Source organism: Saccopteryx bilineata, chromosome 5, assembly GCF_036850765.1.
Source record: "Saccopteryx bilineata isolate mSacBil1 chromosome 5, mSacBil1_pri_phased_curated, whole genome shotgun sequence".
NCBI classification, from domain to species: Eukaryota; Metazoa; Chordata; class Mammalia; order Chiroptera; family Emballonuridae; genus Saccopteryx; species Saccopteryx bilineata.
Window position 1 is genome coordinate 175,181,733 of NC_089494.1, and position 25,192 is coordinate 175,206,924.

General features: G+C 43.1%; 1 protein-coding gene across 2 annotated transcripts in view; it reads left to right on the forward strand.

Moving 5' to 3' along the window:
• Positions 1 to 5,200: 5,200 nt before the first annotated feature.
• Positions 5,201 to 25,192, forward strand: part of PPA2 (inorganic pyrophosphatase 2) — a 118,971-nt gene continuing 98,979 nt past the window's right edge. The window contains exon 1 of one of the 2 annotated variants that reach the window (XM_066279444.1): positions 5,201 to 5,514. In XM_066279444.1, the coding sequence (XP_066135541.1) occupies positions 5,343 to 5,514 (172 nt within the window). In that variant the 5' untranslated portion in view covers positions 5,201 to 5,342. The remainder of the gene's footprint in view (positions 5,515 to 25,192) is intronic. The other variant, XM_066279443.1, reaches the window with a different exon arrangement.

Below are 25,192 nucleotides of genomic sequence, written 5' to 3' on the forward strand. Positions count from 1 at the left end.
AGGGATGGCCTTCATTGCTTTGTCCAAGTTATACCCCTGAAGCCCACACACATCATTTGGGGTTATGAAAACAGTGATTTTGGCCCTACACTGGACAACTCCACTAGCCATTCAAACTGCAGAATGTTCTGCAGGGCCAGCTAAAGTTGGGATTCTTACCCCGTCTTGACTTTTTACCTTGACTCTCACATACCAGTCCCAAGGGAACAACCTAAAAAACACGGCACATACTGAACTTGGCCTGAGAGTCAGCTTCTCAGAAAACCCCGCAGATGAAATACTTCTACCTACATTGGGAGCTCTCTGCATTGTTTCCAACTCCACACATCCCAAGGCACGCTTACCACCTATCTCCAAAAGATTCTCTCCCATTTTTATTTCCTTATGTCTGAGAATAACACCACAAATATTTCTCACTATTTTTTTCTTTTTTTTCTTGCACCCATTTTAAAATCAGGTTGTTTGGTTATTCTGAATAGAAAACTGCGTAATTTCTTTTTAACTTTTCTATTGTCATTTTGAACTTCCAATCAGGTATCATATTTTATAATTATTTTTAAATCCAACATTCTTTTCTGTTTCCACTGCTAGGACTAATGTCTAGGTCAGGGGTCCCCAAACTTTTTACACAGGGGGCCAGTTCACTGTCCCTCAGACTGTTGGAGGGCCAGACTATAAAAAAACCTATGAACAAATCCCTATGCACACTGCACATATCTTATTTTAAAGTAAAAAAACAAAATGGGAACAAATACAATATTTAAAATAAAAAACAAGTAAATTTAAATCAACAAACTGACCAGTATTTCAATGGGAACTATGGGCCTGCTTTTGGCTAATGAGATAGTCAAAATCCAGTTCCATATTTGTCACTGCTAGCCGTAACAAATGATATGACGCACTTCCGGAGTCGTGACGCGTGCATTCCGCAGCACTGGAAGTAGTACTGTATGTGAGCAATGCCGTGCTTTGTGATGCATCCTATGCTCCTCTCACTGACCACCAATGAAGGAGGTGCCCCTTCTGGAAATGCGGCGGGGGCCAGATAAATGGCCTCAGGGGGCCGCATGTGGCCCGCGGGCCGTAGTTTGGGGACCCCTGGTCTAGGTCTATGTAACCTGATATTTGAGTTACTTTCAATACCTATAAACCATGTCTCTTATTTCCTATCTGATCCCTCCTACCTATTGCTTATAAATCAGACTTCCTAAATCATTAGTTCATAAAATCAATTCCTTATTCAAGAACTCTGGTGGATTTATATTTTGCAAACTCTGGAAATGTTATTTATGTGTATTTGTCTTAACTCTCCAACATATTTGTTGGCTATAATTAAATATTACGTAATAAATATTACCTTCAGAAATCCATATTTAAAAATTTTATAGAACTTAGCTTGGTTTATCTATTATTACTTCTTATCATTGATATCATACACTCTTAATTCTGATTCTCAAATATTTCAGTAAATTGTATTGAATGAAAGATGGATATATAAGTGATTAACAATAAATAAAAACTTAATAAATTCATTATTTCCTTTACGAATGTCTGATAAACTTACTAACATTTTAAGATGTAATTTACAAACTAACAAATAAGTGTCAATGATTTTTTTTTTTTCATTTTTTTCTGAAGCTGGAAACAGGGAGAGACAGTCAGACAGACTCCTGCATGCGCCCGACCGGGATCCACCTAGCACGCCCACCATGGGGCGACGCTCTGCCCACCAGGGGGCGATGCTCTGCCCATCCTGGGCGTCGCCATGTTGTGACCAGAGCCACTCTAGCGCCTGAGGCAGAGGCCACAGAGCCATCCCCAGAGGCCACAGAGCCATCCCCAGCGCCTGGGCCATCTTTGCTCCAATGGAGCCTTGGCTGCGGGAGGGGAAGAGAGAGAGACAGAGAGGAAAGCGCGGCGGAGGGGTGGAGAAGCAAATGGGCGCTTCTCCTGTGTGCCCTGGCCGGGAATCGAACCCGGGTCCTCCGCACGCTAGGCCAACGCTCTACCGCTGAGCCAACCGGCCAGGGCTAAGTGTCAATGATTTTTAAATAAACATTTCATATTCTAAAATGCTTAATAGTATTATTGGTTTCTTCAAGTCAGGATGCACATAACTTGTTGGCAGTTACCAATAAGATGTATTAGCAGAGGTAAGAAAGCTGTTGGCAAGAGGGCCCTTAGAACCATATGTTAAATTTTACCAATAGATAACTACAAGTGTTAGGAAAGAGAGAATGGTGATAATAAGAGAAAGAATACTCCTGGGGAAATTCTTCTCTTCACTATTTTCTAAAGAAAGCTGTTGTTTTTAATGCTATGAAGCAATAACAAAAAAATCAGACACCTGAAATGTTTTCTTTTATTCAAAGAATCTTTAAGGTTTAGCATTAGCCTACAACTTTGCCTCATCAGGATTTTATCTTGTTGAAACATATGAACTTCAAAGGTAAGTAGAACAATTAAGCTTTTTTGTTTGTTTCATAAGGAAACAATAAAATTATACAGCCATTGTGATATATGCACATAAGCAATTTCTCCTTTTTGTTATGGGGAAATCTGACTTAATCTGACTTTAACCTAGTTATGTTAACACATTATAAAGCCACAACTGTTGACAAAAAAAAACATTTTAGTATCTTTAATCTAAGCAGCTCCTAAGTGGTCAGTGTCATTATCTCCTAGAGATTCTTTCTGGAACTTGGGTGGACCATCTCCTAATCTTAACTGTAATGAAATAATTGGAGATGCTGAAAGACCCAATAGGGAAGAATGTGAGTCCTGTTCACAACTAGAATAGAAATATATCAAGTTTTCATGGACCTTTCCAAGAAGCTGTACTGTAAGGAAAGAAAATTACATTTGTGTCAGACTGCTGCTTGTTCTCCAATATTCATGTTTCCCTTCTTCTGTAGTGGGGCAGTTCCTAATTTTCAGCTGGGCCTATGAGCACCCATAGGCTGTTAATGTGGCCGGTAGACTAAGTTCTGCTTATTGGGATGAAAGTAAAAGTGGTGTACGCAATTTTTGAGATGTGTTCTTAAGAGATCAAGCATCCACCTTTTTTTTTCTCTCTCTCTCTTCTCTCCTGCTGGGTGAAATGAAAATGTGATGGTTGGAGTTGTAGCAATTATTTTGAACTATGAACATTACCTAAGCAATAGAGATCAAACACATCAGAGCAACAAGATAGAAATAACTTGGCTCCCTCATATGGGAGAGCCCCCTATCATCTACCTACAGACACATTGATCAAGATTCTAACCGTTGCCTAGATATAAGCACTAGTCTTGCTATATAAAGTTACAGGATGGCTATATAGTCACCTTAGTAAGACTTTTTTTACTTTCAGATTGTTGTGAGTCAAGGTTTCAATCGATATTTTTAATTGTCTATTTTGTTAACAATAATAACCAGAGGATGTAGTTTGTAGCCATGGAACAGAAAGGTTAACTAGTTTAGACTAGGATCACATGTGTAATCATGACTTAATCATTATAAATTAGTTATATAATCTATGTAAAGATTTTTGTCTTGTAAGAGCCATAACTTTAAGTAAGAATCCTATTTTTCATAAATTTGTTTAATAACATTTTAAGAAATTATTTAAAAGGGACTTCTCTTTTCATTAAAACCATTTCACTTAAATATTGCAAAAATCACAAGTGCACTTTTTTGGTTTTTCTGTGTAATTGCTACTCTTTTTGCTTTTATTTTATAGTGTAATAAATGAAATATTTAATTTTCTTTAAAATTTTTAATTTCTAATTTAAAAAATATTATTTACAGTTCTCTTGAGGATCCTCTCACTCTAACTTATTGAGAATTGACCTTCATGTTTGAAACAAGGAGATCATTTGATGAATGTGGAGGAAGCTATTTGGACCAGTGGGATTCAACCGGTTTGCACCAGTTCGGCAGAACCAATATCTAACTTTTTGTTCTGTTCAGCGAACTGGTTGTTAAAATGACACTTATAGTCAGGGTTCTCTCTAAAGTGGGTGCCTGGGCAGCCGCCCAACGTGGAAATCACAAATTTACATTCCTTACGCTTTAGTAATGTTCATCAGGGCAACAGCATATTCTAAGCACCTGTAGTAATAATGTTCATTCTGTCCATAGGTGAAAAAAATTTGACAGAACTATGCTTGTAATATTTATTCTTTTCATAAAATTCATTATTCCTTTGATGAAATACTATATTTTAATTACCTTACATTTGTTACTTTAGTAAACAAACATATAATGTAAAGAGAAAGAATGCCAAGCAAACAGGGGGTGACAAGCTGTCATTGGAAATATCTTAAATAACTGGGTTTTTTTGATCAGGTATTATTTAATATTTTTTCATTAATATTTTAAAACTCTTATAACAATCTAGTTCTGTGTACCTCTTTTATTCTTATTATATTTAAGTATTAAATGTATGAAATAATTACCTTTCAGTATATAATTTTTTTACACTTGAAATGGTCATTAGGGCAGAGAACCGGTGGTTAAATTGTTTGAATCTCACCACTCATTTAGACTGATACGAAGAAATGCAGATTGTGTCTATGCACAGTTGTTTCCACAAGTTTTTCTGGAAAGTCAATAACTAGAATTTCATATGCTAATGAGAAAGATTTCGTGAGAAGGAGTTCCAAGAGCGCTTTAACTCAACAACAAACGTACCATTATTACATGCAAGGCATGGTACTATATCCTGCAAAGATACTAAATCTTGAGTCCTAAATGCTTGGCACATTAACAATCCAGGGTGAAATGGGAAACATGATAGGTTCGCAAGCATATAGGTACAGTGCGCAGTGCCAATGAAGAAGTTAAAATGTAAAAAAAAAAAAAAAAAAAAAGGATAAATCACATTTACTTGGGGTTAAATAAGAAAGGACTTCATGTAGGAGATGGAAGTTATCATTTTGCTCTGTAAATCAGTGTTAAGGTCAAGTCTTCACAGGAAGCCTGATCATTCATTATGTGTATTGTATCATAATAAAAATGATAAAATAAACATTTATGATAGTAAATATTGACTGGTTGAGTGAATAAATGAATGTAAGTATGCATTAATAAATAACAGTGCGCTACTCAGGGCGATGGACCTCGCCTTGCTCATCTTTGGAACCCGGGCTCGCTGGGGGCGCAGTGCGCATGACTGGCAACGCGCTGAGCGCCCTGATTTCTCGGATCAGGCTGCGGGGCCAGCCACCGGGACCAGGCACGGGCCGGGAGTGGAGACCTTGGGCCGTAGGGGGCGCCGGCGCGCGGCCGGGCGGTAGAGGGCGCCGGCGCGCGGCCGGGCGGCACACCACCCCGTGAGGAGCCCCACGGTTGCCGACGCCATGCGTACGCTGCTGCCGCTGTTGCGCACCGCCTGGGCTTGTCGTGTGGGCCCCTTCGTCGTCGCCCGCCCGCCACGGGGAGCGAGCGCAGGGCCCGGGTCCCGCACCATGGCCAAGTACCACAGGGAAGAGCGCGGCCAGCCCCGCTCGCCCAGTTACCGCCTCTTCCTCAGTAAGTAGGTCGCGGGTCCCCGCGGCGCGGCGGAGGAGGCTCGAGTACAACCGCCGCCAACCGCGTGGCCTCCTTCCCTCCTTTGGGCGCTCCGCGGTGGCCTCGCGGTCGGTCCAGCCCACTTTCCTGCGAGCCGGGGCGGCGCGGGCTCCGAGCCAGCGGGGCCGCCTGGGGCGTGGGCGGCGGTCTCAGTCCTCGGAGGCGGGGCGCGGAGGCGGGGGGCGGCGAGCGGCGCCCTGTCGCCCTCTCTGCGCCCCGCGGGCCGCCCCGCCGCGGCCCGACAGCCATTAGCCGAGCGTCTGCCGCCGTCCTGGGCGCGCGCAGCTGAGTTATGGAGGGCAGGGAAGGCGCAGAGCCCGCCAGCCCCCCTCCGCGGTGCGCGGAACCGAGCTCCTCGCGGGGCTGCCTGCCACCAGAGACGCGCGCAGGGCTCTGGAGATGGCTAGTCCGTGGGCTCTTAGCTTGTGTACACTGAGGTTTCCCACAACCATGAGTTTACCTCACAAGTTTACACCTTGAATGAGATCCATGATCAAGAGCCTCACTGGCTCCAGGATTCGCTCCCTCCCCCAAATTGAGCAGGCCCAAGCCCAGAAAGCAAAGGGTTCTTCAAGGCGCTGAACTGGCCCACTAAGACGGGAGAACACCCAGGTCTTTGATATTCTCCTCTTTCTTTGTACTCAGCCCTTTCCTTGTGGAATTAGCTATAACCTGAAAATAGCAAGGTTGGTTGAGTTGCCTTCCTGCTTCGTTGACTTAAGTTGACTTAAGAACCCTGGGCATTGGGGGTGGGGAGTACCGTGTTTCCCCATGTATAAGACGCACCCTTTGGGAAAAATTTGGGATCTAAAAACTGGATGTCTTACAGAGTGATTGTAGATTTTTTTTACTTGCATTTCCCGCTTTTTCACGCTTGTTTTTGCGCTCATTGTTGAAGACTGATTCATCATCAGACAGATGAAAAGCTAATGGATGGGAGTTTTGACAGTGATGAAGAGTTGTATGAATTTTATGATGAATGAAACTTGAGTTCAATAACTTTACATAATACATTTTTTTTTTCAAATTCCGGGCCCCAAAATTAAGTGTATGTATATGGCATGGTAGTGTCATATACATGGGGAAATACGGTAGATCCTTTTTTCTATCAAGTCTCCCTTACATTATCCCACACCTGATAGAAGAACCAGCTCTGGAGTGTCAGACCTAAGCTGGAATCCTGAATTCTTCAGCTCTTAGTTTTGACCCGGATGACGTTTCTTAATTTGCTAAGCCTTGGTTTTTTTTTTTTTTTTTCCATCTGTAAGCTAGGGCTGTAAGAATTACATGGCATACTGTATGTAAAGTGATTAGTCACAGGGCCTAGAATATAAATCACTATTATTAATACCTGTAATCATTATTGGTATCTGTAGTTTATAAGATGTTTACACATAACCGATTTGAGTTTTGGTTTGAGGAGTATTTTATGGCAGAGAAAATTGAGCTTGCCTCAAGTCTTGTGATTATAATGCAACTGGTACTAAAATCCCCATTGTCTTGAAAATTGGTTGCTTTTCCCCCTCCATGCTACATGCATATTCTTTTTCATCCTACTTTGGTCAAGACTGGTCAGGTGGACAGGAAACTTTAACAGGAAATCCCAAACTTCTGAACGGAATGTGTTCTAAAGGTTACAATGGGAAAGATTGTTGGGAACGGTTTTTTCATAGAAACATAAAATGGCAGTTAGGTTTTTGAGCATATAAAAGTATCTGTAGTGCATGATATGGTGAAGGTATTCTAGATTTGCAATAAGTACAGTAAATAACAGACAAAAAGTCAATAAATATTTATGAAGTATACTCAGCACAGTTAGGCGTGGCATTGAGGAGATTATAGTCATGAGCCCTGCCCTTGAGATTCATATTAGCATAATTAGTTAAGGAGAATATCAAAACACTAAAAAATATTTTGTTTGAAGGTTAGTTAAGAAAAACAGTCTCAAGGAGCCTGGAGCATATGGCATAGTGACCGGCACTGGCTTTGGGATGAGGAGTCCAGGCCTTCTCCCTGTCTCTGCCAAGAACCCTCTCTATGTGCTGCTTTATTCCTTTCTCCCAGGGCCAGTTTCTTTAGCTGCAAAATGAGCTAGTTGGCCTAACAGTGATCTTCAAGGTCCTTCTCAGCCCTGACATTCTTTGAAGGTATTGGATGAATAATAGATATTCTAACAGTCTCTACGGAGGCAGGGCCTCTACTAGCGCAGTTCTGAGGCAGCATTGTATTTAGGCTGCTCACTGTGGCCTTTTCATTAGCTACAAGTGTATTTCAGACTCCTGAATTTCTGTAACTGGAACGCCACAAATAAAATGGTTTTTTTTTTTTCATTCAGTTGGGGTAAACAACAGAAAAAGGGGAAAAAAAAGTTTTACTGAGGTAAATGGGCAAGAATTAGAAGAAAGAGGAGTGTGGTTTTTAAGAGGAGCCAAGTGGTGAGAGGTTATTGTTGAATCGGAAGTTGGGTTAAATAATTCCCAAACTAAACGCCAGATGGCAGCCTTGGCCCAGAACTGTTTACTACTTGCTATAGGGGATAGGACAAAGTGAAAGGAAGCCCCTTCAGGGTAAGGAAAAAACAATAAATTGCTCATTATAAAGATGGTCACAAATGGGATATTTTTAATTCTGGCAGTGTCTGTGTGCAGTACTGGGTTGCAGCACTATCAGAGAAAAACTTGAGTGTAGCACCACTTAGCTGAAAAGTGTTATTCAGCATTACTAAGTGGAATCATTTTCCACCTTTTCAAATATACCTGAATACTAGTGCAGGGGGAGGCAGACCATTTTTTGATCTTCATTTCTATAAATGGTTTCTCTACTGCGATTCAAAAGACTGAGAGTAAATGATTGATGTAATACTTTTTTCCCCCTTTTAATTGGTAATGAACTTTATAGAAACAGTGTAAGTGAGAAGATGACATAGCAGCAAGAGCACCCTGGTGGCATTATCAGGCCTCCTCAATGCCAGCCCTGGCCCTGTTAGTAACTTTCTGTGTGGCCTGAGTGAGTCATTTAACCTTTCTGTACCTCATTTTATTGAACCATGGAAAGAAGAGATTGGACTAGAAGATGATTTTTCAAACTGTGCTTAGTTGAGCACAAGCATCCCATGGGATGTTACTAGGGTTTGTTCCTTTCCTTTCCTCTCTCCTCTCTCCTCCTTCCTCTCCTTTCCTTTCCTCTTTTCTTTCTTTCCTTTATTTCCCTCTCTCCCTCCCTCTCTCTTTCTTTCCTTTCTTTCCCTCCCCTCCCCCCTCCCCCTCCCCCTCCCCCCCTCCCCCTCCCCCTCCCCCTCCCCCTCCCCCCTCCCCCTCCCCCTCCCCCCTCCCCCCCTCCCCCCTCCCCCCTCCCCCCTCCCCCCTCCCCCCTCCCCCCTCCCCCCTCCCCCCTCCCCCCTCCCCCCTCCTTCCCTCCTTCCCTCCTTCCTTCCTTCCTTCCTTCCCTCCCTCCCTCCCTCCCTCCCTCCCTCCCTCCCTCCCTTTAGCTGTTTATTGATTGCTTCTCATTCGTGCCTTGACTGGAAGGCTCAAGCAGAGCCTGTGACTTCTTGCTCAAGCCAGCCACCTCGGGATCATGTTGATGATCTTGCACTCAAGCTGGTGAGCCCATGCTCAAGCTGACAAGCCCATGCTCTAGCCCAGGGGTCCCCAAACTACGGCCCACGGGCCACATGCGGCCCCCTGAGGCCATTTATCCGGCCCCCTCCGCACTTCTGGAAGGGGCGCCTCTTTCATTGGTGGTCAGTGAGAGGAGCATAGTTCCCATTGAAATACTGGTCAGTTTGTTGATTTAAATTTACTTGTTCTTTATTTTAAATATTGTATTTGTTCCCGTTTTGTTTTTTTTACTTTAAAATAAGATATGTGCAGTGTGCATAGGGATTTGTTCATAGTTTTTTTTATAGTCCGGCCCTCCAATGGTCTGAGGGACAGTGAACTGGCCCCCTGTGTAAAACGTTTGGGGACCCCTGCTCTAGCCAGTAACCTCAGGGTTTTGAACTCTCAGTGTCCCCGGCTGACGCTCAATCCATTGCACCACCACTGGTCAGGCTACTAGGTTTTCTTTTGAGAACGGCTTCATGGTTTAACAAATTAGCAGAACCCTTCCCATTTAATTGCCTTCTTGGAGAATCATAATATTCTTATTAAAGTTCTGGGGAATTCTGATGTCACCTGTCCCAAACTTTTGAACCCCAGAGCCCCTGTTTCTCAGAACATTTGTAACCATCTTAGTGACACATAGAGTTTCGTGGAATTTAGTTTGGAAAGTGCTGAATGAGGTGATTTCTGAAATTTCCAGAAGCAGGTGTGTTGTGGAAACAGTTCAAGACTAAAGGTCAAAACATTAGGTTGTAGCACTGGCTTGACCAGGGGTCCCTAAACTTTTTACACAGGGAGCCAGTTCACTGTCCCTCAGACCATTGGAGGGCCGGAATATAAAAAAAACTATGAACAAATCCCCATGCACACTGCACATATCTTACTTTAAAGAAAAAAAACAAAATGGGAACAAATACAGTATTTAAAATAAAGAACAAGTAAATTTAAATCAACAAACTGACCAGTATTTCAATGGGAACTATGCTTCTCTCACTGACCACCAATGAAAGCGGCGCCCCTTCCGGAAGTGCGGCGGGGGCGGATAAATGGCCTCAGGGGGCCGCATGTGGCCCGTGGGCGGTAGTTTGGGGACCCCTGGGCTTGACTATCTTGAGTGTCACTTGACATCCCTTAGCTCCCTGGTTGGCAAACTGGCGCGCGAGCCACATGAGGCTCTTTGACCCCTTGAGTGTGGCTCCTCCATAAAATACCACATGCGGGGACTACCTCGATAAGGAATGTACCTACCTATATAGTTTAAGTTTAAAAAATTTGGCTCTCAAAAGAAATTTCAATTGTCGTACTGTTGATATTTGGCTCTGTTGACTAATGAGTCTGCTGACTACTGAGTTTTTAGCTCAATTTCTGCATCTGAAAAATAGGGTAGCACTAATAATTTTACACAGTTGCTATGGCAGTTAATTGAGACTGTGTGTAAAGATTACCAGTGTCTCACACGTGGTGGTTATTTAATATGTTATTTCTTTTCCTATTGGACTTTAAGACGTAAGACCAACATTCTTATTGTTACATCTGTAAAAAGTAAAAACAATGGAATGTGCATAAGTTGAATATTTTGAATCTATTCCAATTTATCAATTAATAGGTCTCAAGTTGGGTTTTTAAAAATTTTTTTGAACTTATTGGGGTGACATTGGTTCACAAAGCCACTCAGGTTTCAAGTGTACAACTTTTCCTGTGGCCATTACCACCCTGTTATCTGTGTCCATGTGTTGTGTGTACATGTTTTTTTGCTTAATCCCTTCACCCTTTCATTCAGTCTCAACTCCCCTCCCCTCTGACAGCTGTCAGTCTGTTCCATGGATCCATGCTTCTATTTCTCTTTTGTTTGTCAGTTTATTTTGTTCTTTAGATCCCACATATAAGTGAGATTGTATGTTACATGTCTTTTTCTAATGGGCTTATTTCACTTAGCATAATGCTCTTCAGGTTTGTTCATGTTGTCTCAAAGGGTAAGATTTCCTTTTTTTTTTTTTATGGCCATACAGTATTCCATTGTGTAAATGTACCAAAGCTTTTTTATCTACTCCCTTGGGCTGTTTCCAGATTTTGGCTATTATAAATAATACTGCAGTGAACATAGGCCTGTGTACATTTCTTTTGAAGTATTGTTTCTGGTTTCTTCGGGTATATCCCCAGAAGTGCGTGTGCTTTCCACAGTGGCTGCAGCAGTCTGCGCTCTCACCAACAGTGCACCAGGGTGCCCTTTTCTCCACACCCTCATCAGCACTGGTATGTTTAATTATTGATGATAGCAGTTTTGACAGGAGGGACGTGATATCTCATTGTGGTTTTAATTTGCATCACTCAGTTTTTTAAATTTGTGTGCCCTGCAGTTTTGAATTAATTGTGAAATCATAATACAGTTATACTTATTTAATAGGACCAAAGACTTCATGTTGCTATTCCTTTGATAGCTTGCATACTTTTGCTTGTTTTGTGTAATAACTTGAAAATGTACTATTTTAGATTTTTAAACTTTTCTCAAAGTATGGGGAGAAGCTATACTTTCTATAATTTGGAATTATGTTAATGTGGGATAGGCTTACTGAAACAGTGATATAGATATTGCTTTTATTTAGTATGAGGATGAATCATGTAGTTTTATCATTTATAGTACAATATGCTTATATTTAAATTACTATAGGTTTTCTTTTTTAAGTACATCTTTTGATTAGGAAATGTAATCTGCCATTGAATGTACCATAGTACCATACATTTGGACCTAATAAACTCTCCTGTGAATAATTCACAAAATAGGTACTCGAGTCTTGAATATATGAGTTCCTTCACAAAACTCAACAACAAACAAGCAAACAATCCAATAAAAAAATGGGGAGAGGACCTGAATAGACACTTCTCATGAAGACATACAAACAAATAGAGATATGAAAAGATGGTTATTTTCACTAGCTATTAGAGAAATGCAAATCAAAACTATAATGACATACTACCTTATACCTGTTGTTTGGCTGTTAATCAACAAGATAGATAATAAGTGTTGGAGAGGTGGAGAAAAAGGGAACCCTCATTCACTGCTGGTGGGAATGTAAACTGGTATAGCTGTTATGAAAAACAAAAGATAGTATGGCATTTCCTCAAAATATTAAGAATAGAGCATCCATATGACCCAACAATCCCTCTTCTGGATATCTACCCAGAAAACTTGAAAACATTGGTACACAAAGACACATGAACCCCATATTCATTGCAACATTATTCACAGTGGCCAAGACATGGAAACAATCAAAGTGTCCCTTAAGAGAGGATTGGATAAAGATGTACTTCTATACAATGGAATACTTCTCGGCCACAAGAAATGATGATATATTGTCATTTACGACAACATGGATGTGTTACCAGTGAAGCAACTAAACCTCGATTCTTTATCTTCCTTGAGAGAAAGAATTTAATCAAGAAACAAAATATAGTGAGCAAAGAAAGCAAGGGTTTATTGGCGTGCAGAAGTACACTCAGGAAGGCCTGAGTGGGCAATTCACTCTTGAGAATGAGTATCCCAATTAGTTATAGAATTTAGGAATTTATGGGCTTTACTTCCTGGACTTTCCCATTCCCATTTTTTTTTCTTTCTGGCTGCTGCTTCTTGTTTATTTGTCTTTATTGTATTGCTATGTGGGTGATACCATATCAGAGAACTGGAGATGATCAGTCTGGGTGTGGTGAGATAGATCCTACATACCTGTAATGCATAGGGGCAGTTCATCCCTCCCCCTCCTTTGCCTGTCCCGGCTCATGTCTCACTAACTAACAAACCTTAGAAGAGTGAAGTGGAGCTTAACATAGGGGTATTAACTGAAGTTTTATTCTGGAATAGCATATAGGTCTTTATAAGTGTAAGATATTTTCCTGCCGAGGAAGAAAGACGGGCATAGCCACGAAGTGTGGAATAACAAAAGCTTTATTTAGTAGAGCACTTCCTGGACGATGTTCTCTGGTCTGCAAGACAGGGGCCAGAGAAGTCGCAAGTATTCTCCCGTGTCGGGGTAATTTATAGGGTTGTTACGGTGGTCGAGTTTATATGATGTGGCGAAATTTCATTGGCTGACAGACGGTCATCCTTTTTTGAAGGGCTTCTGGGAAGTTTCTTTTGGTGCCCATGGGAGTGGGTGGTTCCAGCCAAAGTTCCCGGGCCTGGTTCCTCACGTGACCTTCCCCAATTGCCAACTGACCTCACATTCCAACCTTTTATGTTAGATAGGGGCACCGCTTTTTGGCTACTTCCTGCTGGTTAGGGGTGTTGTGGGGAGGGGGAGATTGGAAGGTGGTGGCTCTGAGGGGAGTCGTGTATATGGGTGTAGGAGCATCTGTTTGACCGTGACTCGAGAAACTTCGCGGATGCGGTCCTGTAAGGATTTAAAAAAGAGGAATAAATATGAATAATATGCTGATAATTAGAAGAGGACCTAGGATAGGGGCAACCCAGGTGAGGATGGGTGGCTGCCACCAGGAGTTAAGTGGGTTGTAAGAGGAGAGGTCCTTGTGCAGTTTCTCTTGCGGACAGTTGAAGACCCCGATGCTTTCTTCCACCAGGTCAGTCTCGTTGAACAGCATTGCTTCCTTCTTTAGCTCACTCTGGATGCAGGTTCTGGTGGGAGGGACAGGAGCAACAGGAGGGTCTGCAGGGCTCAACCTTTTAGTGAGCCAGAGATGAGTAGGGCCCACTGGTTCTGACTGCCAGCAATCCTGCATGGGGGCATGCTTGAGGCGAGAGACATGGTTAGAAATGAGGGTAGTATTGATTATGGGGGAGCCCTTGGTAGTGAGGAAGATGTCAGCTGGATAGTGGCTCTGAGACTTTGTAGAATGTACCCCTCCGACCCAGGAGGGGTACGAGGCATGATGGCATAACTAAGAAGGAGTGCAAAAAGGGGATTCTGTCCAAACTGCATGTCAGGAGTGGTGTGCAAAGGGGAAATTAAGCGGTCCCATCCACTCCCATAACCGAGACCTGTGAGGGAACTAGAGGTCCAGAGTGTGATGGCAAAACAGAGAAGGTAGCCCCCATGTCCACAAGAAATGAGATGGACTTACCCGCTACCTGTAACATTACCCTGGGCTCGGCGAGGGTGATAGGGGTCTTTGAGTTCAGGTTGCATCAGTCGTCCATGAGGCCTAGGAGTTTGAGCGGTAGGCCCACCTGGCTGGCTTGGCCTCCCATTTGGGTGGCTTGTCCTCCACGTAGAGGCGCTGAGGAAGAGTATATTGCCCGAAGGGGGCAATTGCTCCACCAGTGGCCAGGCTGCTTGCAGTTAGGGCAGGGCTTAGTGGTGGCCTCGGGTATGGGCACTGCCAGGACCAGGGACCCTCCTTGCCACATTTAAAGCACACTCCTGATGGGGATCCTCTTTGCAGCCCGGACTTGGATCAGACACCTCCTGTGCCTTGCTCCTGTTGCTCTGCTGGCCTCAGGGCTGCCATAGAGTCTGGGTTTGGAAAGTTACCTTCTGCTGCATGTGGGCCTGGAGAGCAGCCTTGGCCTTTTTCTACTAGCCGCATCCATTAAAAGCCTTAAATGGCGTGTTCATCAGGTTTCGGATAGGGGTTTTGGGGTTGAGAATAAGAGGAGGGGGCTCCTGGGGAACCCAGCACCCAGATCCAGCCGGAAATGCTGGAGCCAGAGGCAGGACAAGGCCAGGCCTTCCTGAAAGAAGATGGGGGTTGGGCCATGGGGTCAGGAGTCCTGCAAACCAGCATGAAGACCAATGGCTGGCAGAGAAGGGCTGGCAGAGATGGGGGAGGGGCTTAAGAACACAGTAGAGAAGGGAGGGGCTCCTGGCCAGCAGGGGAGGAGAAAGAGAGACTGGTATTTGCAGGTGAATGAGAAACAGGATTCTGCAAAGGGAGGAGAGGAGCCCAATAGGACAGAGGGAGCCATGCAGGAGGGGAAAAGAGTTGGGGTCAGCTAAGGAGGAAAGATCAGGAGCGGAGGGTTTAGCTGAGGTTTCTCTGGCCAAAAAGGGCCTGTGCTATAGAACAGGTGGCACAGAGATTAGGACAGGAATGCAAATACTAGAAGCCCTGAATGTAAGGGATCTCCAACCATTTTCCAGTTTTTTTGGTGATAGTTAAATTGGTGAGGATGTTAAAATCGAAAGTCCCTTCAGATGGTCACCTGGTCTGGTTATCCAGTGGGTTCTGTGGCCTGGCCACAGTGGAGAAGAAGAACAGTTTCTTCTTTAGGGAGGGAGAGATTCTGGATAAGGCAACTCCAGGAGTGTTTTTGAGTTAGGTTTAGATTCCTGTGCCTCCTGTGGCCGCCCTCAGTTCTCGGAGTGATCAGAGATGAGAATTGGTATCCTGCAACTCAAGCTCTGGCCACTGGACAGTTAGGTAGAGTGAATATGTCTGGGACGTCTCCATGGGCACACACGCACTCAGAACAGATAAGAGGTCCCTGACGCAGCTGCGATTACAAACGGAGTCTTAGCAGAAAGAACTGAGGGGAGGCTGGAGGCAGAGGACTTAATGCACCATGTGCCAAAGTGGGTGGGAGGTTGAAGATCCTGGTTCTTCCTCGGAAGGGAAGGGGAGAGGAGCGGTCCTTGCGGACTTCAAACTCCTCCTGGGTTTTGGCACCAAATGTAAGGTATTTTTCCCTGCCGAGGAAGAAGGAAGGGCATAGCCATGAAGTGTGGAATAGCAAAAGCTTTATTTAGTAGAGCGCTTCCTGGACGATGTTTTCTGATCTGCAAGACAGGGACCAAGAAGTTGCATGGATTCTCCCGTGTGGGGGTAATTTATAGGGCCGTTAGGGTGGTCAAGTTGATATGATGTGGCAAAATTTCATTGGCCGACAGATGATTGTTCTTTCTTTTTTTTCTTTTTTCTTTTTTGTATTTTTCTGAAGCTAGAATCAGGGAGAGACAGTCAGACTCCTGCATGCGCCCGACCGGGATCCACCCGGCATGCCCACCAGGGGGCGACGCTCGGCCCACCAGGGGGCGTCGCTCTGCCGAGACCAGAGCCATTCTAGCGCCTGGGGCAGAGGCCAAGGAGCCATCCCCAGCGCCTGGGCCATCTTTGCTCCAATGGAGCCTTGGCTGCGGGAGGGGAAGAGAGAGGAAGGAGGGAGTGGGGGTGGAGAAGCAAATGGGCGCTTCTCCTATGTGCCCTGGCCGGGAATCGAACCCGGGTCCCCCGCACGCCAGGCTGACGCTCTGATTGTTCTTTTTCAAAGGGCTCTGGGATGTTTCTTTTGGCGGGCATGGGTGTGGGCGGTTCCAGCCAAAGTTCCCAGGCCTGGTTCCTCACGTTACCTTCCCCCATTGCCAACTGACCTCACAATAAGGTGACCAACTTTTTTACAATGAAAAGGAGGATAAAAATAAATGGAAGAAAACAATATCGTAAATAAAAGAAACATTTTATTCATTGCAGCAATAATACACTATAATATGATAAATGCATAATAAAACATTTGTAGTATTTTATATTGTAATTATGCTTACATGCAGTAAAGACAGTAGCCACGGCCACCATTACAGCCGCCTGGCCCATGCTGGTTCGCATTGGATTCGGACAGACGGTAATGAAATAATGGAGCCAAAAACTGGTGGGCCATTATCTTTAATCCTAGCTTGCACCCGGTGGGCTAGTGAACACACACTGAGCTCCAAAACCCACTCATTCAGTGCTCCCAAAGCCACTGGCTTATCCGAGTTTCCTAGAATCAAAGGTTTCTAGCTCACCAGCCTTATTCACCTCTGTTCCCCATCTCCTTCTCTCTGCACAAACTGCACAAACTGGCTTCTCCCTCAGCACTCCACTATCTTGGCTGCTTCTCCTGGCTTCTTTCATGTGGCCTTTCTCTGCTCTCCTCTCTAATGCTAATCTCAGGAACCCAGAGAGCAAGCTCCAGATCTGCCCCACTTTATAGTGTAGAAATCAAAACCTTTAATCCAATATACAAACAAGGAAGTCCCTGATACAAAGTCACTTATCTGAGGCATAATGGGATTCCTCATGACAGTGCACCACCCCACATCATGTAACAGTCAAGAGTCTGGGGAAAAGCTTAGTCTTAAAACTAAGCCTTGGGCTATAACTTTACCCTGCCTGCTTACAGCTTGTCCCCCACACCCTATGCAAACTATAAGCAAGCAAACATATATCATATTTAAAAACTTATTTGACCAATACATGCTTATTAATTTTTAATAATAATTGTAAGAAAAAGTACTCATTTAGATACAAATATGTCACATCACATGCTATGGATTGGCTCTGCATTGATCGAATATGGACATTTACAGATTAGTCTTCCAATATCAAAAAGGAGGACATGTAGGAGGACACTTTTTGAAGGAGGACGGAACTTACAAAAGAAGGACTGTCCTCCCTAAAGGAGGATGATTGGTCACCTTAGTGTTTACCATGCAGGCCTGGTGCTGGAGGACAGGGCTCCTTCCTTCTAGAGAAAGTGAAGACTGTTTGGTGGCAGTTGGACAACCTTATGTTGCTACTCCAGCAGCACTGCATTCTGGCACTCAGGAATTGCCCCGTGTATGGCCAGTAGTCAGTCCATCATTGTCTTGCACATGCAGGTTCCCATTAGATTCGGACAGACGGTAAAGAAATAGTGGAGCCAAAAAATGGTGGGCCTTTCCTTTATTTAATTCTCGTACTGGCCAACTAGCAACACACACAGGAAAAACACTTCCCTTTCACTCAGGGCTCCCAAAGCCACTGACATATTATTCAGTTCCACAACCAGGAGAATCTTCCCTGGTTTCTTCTATTAAAGGCCTCACCAGTCTCAAAGGAGCTCACAAAGCCCCTCACCTCTGGATCCCCATCTGCATATCTTCTCCCTTCTCTCTGCACAAACTCTGCTTCTTCCTCAGCACTCTGCATTCTCTCCTCTCTCACTAGGCAAACATTAGCAAGACAATGGCCCTTCCTAAGCAGGAAGGTAATTTGCATTATCACAGACCATGTACTGTGAGGTCAATTGGCAATCGATGAAGGTCACATGAGGAACCACCCACGCCCATGCCCGTCCTAAAGAAATGGCCCAGGAGCATTTTGAAAAAAGACAACTAACTGTCTGTCAGCCAAATTTTGTCAGGACCTATCTCTCCACCACCACCCTACCAATTGCTATAAATTTAACCTTGGGCAGGAAAAGCTGCAGGACTTCTCTGGCCCCTGTCTTGCGGACCAGTGAACCTCGCCCTGGATGCGCTCTAAATAGAGCTTTTGCTCGTTCACACTTGGTGGCTACGTCCTTATTTCTTCCTCAGCGGAAAATACCTTACACATACCTGGTACTGCCCAGTGCCATTTTTTTAACTAAAAGTGAACAAACTAAAAAAATACAAATTTTACAAACTCATTTGCCCAAAACCCCAGTAATAGCCCACTGCCTACCTGTGCCTGTCTATGGGCTGCTGGTCCTCAGTAGGCCTCTCTGTGTATGTACACATCGTTGTTTCTAGTCTCTTATTACATATCCACCAAGTAGTGAAGGGTCACTTGCATTCAGGCTTTCATCCCTGCTACTTTACCAGACTGCTTTTGTTGAGGCTACATGTGACCTCTGTAAAGCCAATAACCATGGCCACCATCACAGCCGCCTGGCCCATGCAGGGTTGCATTTGATTCGGACAGACGGTAATGAAACAATGGAGTCAAGAACTGGTGGGCCATTACCTTTAATCCTAGCTTGCATCCCGCGGGCGAGAAATACGCACAGTGGGAAAACACTTCCCTTTCTAATCAAGGCTCCCAAAGCCACTCACTTATCCGAGTTTCCTAGAATCAGAGGTTTCTACCTCACCAGCCTTATTCACCTCTGTTCCCCATCTCCTTCTCTCTGTACAAACTCTGCACAAACTGGCTTCTCCTGCAGCACTCCACCATCTTGGCTGCTTCTCCTCTCGTCCACGTGGCCTTTCTCTGCTCTCCTCCAGCATGGGCTCCTCTGCCCCATTTTATAGTGTAGAAATCAAAGCCTTTAACCCAGGGGTTGGGAACCTTTTTGGCTGAGAGAGCCATGATGCCACATATTTTAAAATGTAATTCCATGAGAGCCATACAACAACCTGTGTACGTTATGCATTACCCAATAAAAATTTGGTATTGTCCCGGAGGACAGCTGTATTGGCTCCAGCTACCCACAACCATGAACATGAGCAGTAGGAAATGAATGGATTGTAATACATGAGAATGTTTTATATTTTTAATGTTATTATTTTTTTTATTAAAGATTTGTCTGTGAGCCAGATGCAGCCATCAAAAGAGCCACAACTGGCTCACGAGCCATAGGTTCCCGACCCCTGCTTTAACCCAATATACAAACAAGCAAGTCTCTGATACAAAGTCACTTCTCTGAGACATAATGGGATTCCTCATGAGAGTGTACCACCCCACACCATGCAACAGTCAAAAGTGTGGGGAAAAGCTTAGTTTTGAAAAGATTTTAGGATTAAAAGGGTGGGAAAGGCTTAGTCTTAAAACTAAGCCTTAGGCTATAATGGCCTTGCCTGCTTATAGCCTGTCCCCCACACCCAATGCAAACTATAAGCGAGCAAACATATATATCATATTTACAAACTTATTTATCAACGACATCCATGGGACAGATTTAATGATCATTTTAAAGTTCTTATCCACATGCCCCTCAAGGATACTTTTCACTTTCTCATCCTTATTTTTTGCCTCAGGAACACTTTCTCATAGTGATTCTATTTTGCTGGCTTCTCCTTTCAGTAGTCTCCCCTGGCTGGATCCTTCTGTGTTTTTGAACTTTAACCTTTGAAATGCTTCTGGGCTCAGTCTTTAGTATACTCCTCTCTCTGTTCTCTTTCTTGGGCAAGTGTTGGCAAACCTTATCTGTGAAGGGTCAGAGAGTTGATTGACTGTGGGTGGACCCCACAGTCTCTGTCACAACTAGTCAGTTCTGCTATTGTAGTGCAATGATGTCAGAAGTAGTAAAAGTATGGGTGTGGCTTTGTTCTGGGGAACTGTATTTGCAAATCTGAAACAGGCCCTTGACTGCATTGGGCCCAGAAATCAGAGTCTGCTGCCTTTTTGCTAGGTGATTCCATCAGTCCCATAGCTTTACATATGTATGGCCAGTATCCACTGCCACCATCACAGCCGTCTGGCCCATGCAGGTTCGCATTGAATTTGGACAGTTGGTAAAGAAACAGCGGAGCCAAAAACTGGTGGGCCATCATCTTTAATCCTAGTTTGTACCCGGTGGGCAAGTAAAAACACACACTGGGCTCCAAAACCAACTCATTCAGTGCTCACAAAACTACTGACTTTTCGAGTTTCCTAGAATCAAAGGTTTCTAGCTTACTAGACTTATTCACCTCTGTTCCCCATCTCCTTCCTTCTCCCTGCACAAACTCCGGACCAATTGGCTTCTCACTCAGCACTCCACCATCTTGGCTGCTTCTCCTGGCCTCTTCCACGTGGCCTTTCTCTGCTCTCTCCTCTAATGCTCATCTCAGGAATGGAGAGAGCAAGCTCCTGGTCTGCCCCACTTTATAGTGTAGAAATCAAAACCTTTAATCCAATATACAAAATAGGGAAGTCTCTAATACAAAGTCACTTATCTGAGGCATGATGGGATTATACCACCTCATATCAAAAGGGGTGGGAAAGGCTTAGTCCTAAAACCAAGCACCAAACTACAAGGATTTTGCCTGCCCACAGCCCTCCCCCAACACACATTAATATCACCTGGGTGACAGGCTTCCATGTGTGCAGTGCCATCTTTAACAAAGTGAGCATAATATATTTTATCTGCCCAATGAGGAGATTTATTAATATGCCGGCTGCATATGGCTGACATGGGGCATCTGCAAGCCCAAATCTTGCAGTCCCAAAAATGGTTCAGGGGCTGCTTATATACCCTTGATCATACACGGGCGGGGGAGAGCATGACATCACTGTACAAGCTGGCAACATTTGTTTAGGGCAGTGGTCCCCAACCCCCGGGCCATGGACCTGTACCTGTCCGTGGGCCATTTTGTACCGGTCTGCAGAGAAAGAATAAATAACTTACATTATTTCCATTTTATTTATATTTAAGTCTGAACGATGTTTTATTTTTTAAAAATTATCAGATTCCCTCTGTTACATTCGTCTAAGACTCACTCTTGAGGCTTGTCTCGGTCACGTGATACATTTATCCGTCCCACCCTAAAGGCCAGTCCATGAAAATATTTTCTAACATTAAACCGGTCTGTGGCCCAAAAAAGGTTGGAGACCACTGGTTTAGGAGATACACAGAAACATTAAGAGTTTTAAGATAACACATAATCAAAAATGTTTACAAATTTTCAGGGTTCATCTTCCCTCACTAGCCTAGAGGTATTTTACCCTTAAGATTCCAGGAAGGGTGAGGAACTACAATCAATATAAGGTGGTATGTAAATTCTGCCTCCTATTGAAAGAGAAGAAGTTTCTAGGTTAACCTTTATTTTAGATTTAAAACTGAATGACCCATTGTTCTTGCAAGCCAGAAACTTCTACATTCTTCTCCCTCTTCTTCCCAAGGAGGGACAGGACAGGAAAGCCTGATAGGAAAGCCTGACCTTTCCTCCCAGAATATCAATATCAAGGTTCAGCCTTTTGGTACCTTACAACATTCCCCACTGGTTCTATTTCCTAAGTCAAATCCTTAACTTAGTTTACTGAAGAGTATGAGGCTGTTTAGGGTTATTAATTTATAACATGTATTAGATATTTAGCAGTCAGAATTTATAGCATTAGAGTTCACTAAAGAAACAAATATTACTGATTAATTTCCTATAGTCTGTACAATTTCCTTCTGCAATTTATATAAAACTAATTGGCCTTTATAATAATTTACCTTTAGTCAGAACTCTTAATTTTAAAACTTTTAACTTTTAGTGACAATTAAGCTGGCTTTCGTTTTACCCTAATTTCCCTTTTTCCCAAAGTCTGTTAAAAAGAAGTCCTTAGTGAGGTTTTCATACATTCGCCGTACGTAGACCAACCAGCTTCCGGTTTGCGGTTGGAGTAGGGCATGCCGTTTTTCTACTTTAGCAGCAGTGGGAGTGGTCAGGATCACGGTGTATGGACCTGTCCACGTGAAAGTCAGTCCTTGGGTGATGTAATGCTGGATCTCCTGGACAGTCTTTCAACAGTTTGCTGAGTAACCTGTAAATCCTGCAAGTACTTAGAGAAAGGGTGCTTATGTTTCTTTTACTATTTGATTCATGTAATTTACTTACCTTGACCTTTTGGTACCTGTGGGCACAATGTAACTTCAAATTAATTTCTAATTAATATTGGGTTTCTTTCTTACTGGCCAAATCTTTTTCTAATTGGTTTTGAATAAACCTTTGGCAATAAGGGTCCCAAGACCCCACTGGTTCTGAGTGGCATCTGTTCATTCGAATTACTATATTCTGATTTTGAGGCAGACTGGAAAAATATACAATTAACAATAAAATTCAAATAGCTAATGTTAACAAATACTATAACAAGTGTCTTAATACAATAAAATGACTAAAGCCTACTAGATTATTAAACAAAAATAAAGTTCTAACCAATATAATAGGATTTAAAATAAAATTATTACAGTTACAAATGTTCTTAACATGTTAACGTAATTTTACTAAGTCTAAGAAATGTCCTAAAGAACAGGAGTTACACATATTCAGGGAAAGTCCACAAGGCATTGGAGTTGTGGTCACATTTCTACACTTTGCAGTTTAAGTCCTAGTGATCACTGCTTCTAGTTGGAATTAGGAGCAGGTCCCAGCCTACAATAGGCATGGGGCATTGAGACAAGAGTAATAAAAGAGATACTATACATTAAATAAAATAACAAACTCAGACTGTCAATACCCATAGTAGAGCTCTTTGAGGGATAAATAAAACTCAAATATTTAGGCAAGGCGTAATAGATGGCCCTTGTGTTCACAAGAAATGAGATCAGTTTATCTGCTACTTGGAAGAAATACTTTAGGCTCATGAACGATGTCGTGAGATGGGGCCAATGGCCAGCTTTGGCACCTTTTAGCCTTCAGTGGCAAATCCCAGTATCCTGCTGGGCAAGGTCAGGTCACAGGTAGCTGGAGCAGGGCTAGAAGAAACTGAACCCTCCCTCCATGGAGCAGTGGGGCAGCTTACATTCTCGTGTCTCTCTTTTTACAGCTCGAACGTGTCTCCCAGTGGGGCCAGGAAGCCTGGCAGGCTTCAATTCAATGACCTTTCTTTCCACTCTTGAAGCAGGGCTATGCTGGAATCCTATGAAGCCCTTTCTGGGCGCTGAAGCCTTTAGAGCGTATACCATAAGCTGGTATTTCCTGGCCTCTTTTGGGCCTTATTTGCCTTTTCTGTTACTACCTTGGTCATTATGGACCTTAAAAGCCATGCTCAGATCTCACTGAGGGGCTTGAGGGTCCTTATCTGTTTATATAAACTTTTGGAAAAAGACAAAAGCAACGTTATTAGCTGGATCAATTCAAGAAAATAGGTTTGGGTATCTCCTTTAGAATTCCAGAGTCTCTTCACTGCTAAATAATTCAGTACATTAGCATTCAAAATAAATTTTAACAAAAGCATAATAAAGTAGATTTGCAGGTGTTCCAAGATATGACTTAGTATTGAACAATATTGTTTCAAAATAATAATAAACTAAACACGACATAGAAGACATTAACAACTTCCAATATTTAAACTAAGATACCAATATTACAGGACTAAAAAACAGCAAATGAAAGAATTAACAAAAGTCCTTTGAAACAATATATACATTTTATTATGGAAAATACTTTTATACAATAAGGGATCCTTGGTATAAATTACCCAGCTGGCAATGAGATATTAATTTTCTTTTGACTTACAGTAATTTCAATCATGAGGGGCGGGGTGGATGCCTGAGGGAGAAGCAGACTCCAAGAACTGAGCGCTTGCTGCTTTTACCTTTTTTTCCTGCAGTTAAGCCCCTTAGCAAGACATTGGGGTTTCTCTTAAGCAGGACTCAATCAATTTGCCACCTGTAAACTAACTGCCTTGCTTTGAGCAGCTAAATACAATTTGTAAAAAAATTACTTTCCCAATAGTGAGTTGCTTTAGTCTATATGAGGTTTCCTATTTTTCCTGCAATTGCCTGAAAATTCTTTTTACAATTTTTACCATTATGGTTAATGCTGTGGGTCTTCCTTATGAACTTCCTGTCTTTTATGTAACTGAAAGACTTGGAGGAGAATCCAACACCCTCTCCACCCATGGGAGAGTGCTGGAATTTCTCTCTAATTTTTACACCTGTGGATGGCAACAAGCCATCATCCCTAACCCACGGAGAGCTTATTTTTAATTTTATTCCCTACAATCCTATTACTTATGATTCTATTACTCCTTCTGGAGTTGCAGTTTAATTTAAGAAACTGCCAATTAACTAGCATGTTCCACACCTATGGTTTGTTAATTTCTAAATTCCTTTTCTTTCCTTTACAATTTTTTTTTTTTGAGCAAAGTTCTCATTTTTAATACTATTCCTACCCTGTAATTTCTGAATGGGCAAAACCTCCTTTAGTCTGCTGGTGGACATTTGAAATTAATTTCTATTCTACATTTTAGTTATTTTGTCCTTACTTTATTGCTCTTTCCGGTGACCCTGCACACAGCAAGCTGAATCGTAACCTAACCGTGCACCTTGTTTGCTGTTTACTGTTTGCCTTCCGCTCGGGTGCAGCACCGGTGGAGACCCAGGAACGACGAGAGGGAAGGGGCATGTGTAGGCCCCCCACCCTATCCATCCACATACCCCACGTCCCCGCTTGGCTTTTTACTCTCACTCAAACAGCTTATTCGCTAGTCCTTTTGCTCCAGAGTTTGGAGAAACCTTTTTAATTTGTGGGCTCCGCTTTTCTCTCTTCCCCGGGGCTGCTTGTAACTTAGGACATTTATTATTCCAATGGCCCTTTCCCGTACAATAAGCACATTGATTCTTTCCTAGCCGAATCCTATTCTTTTTTGAATTCCTTTCTTCTCTATTTTGCTCCTTT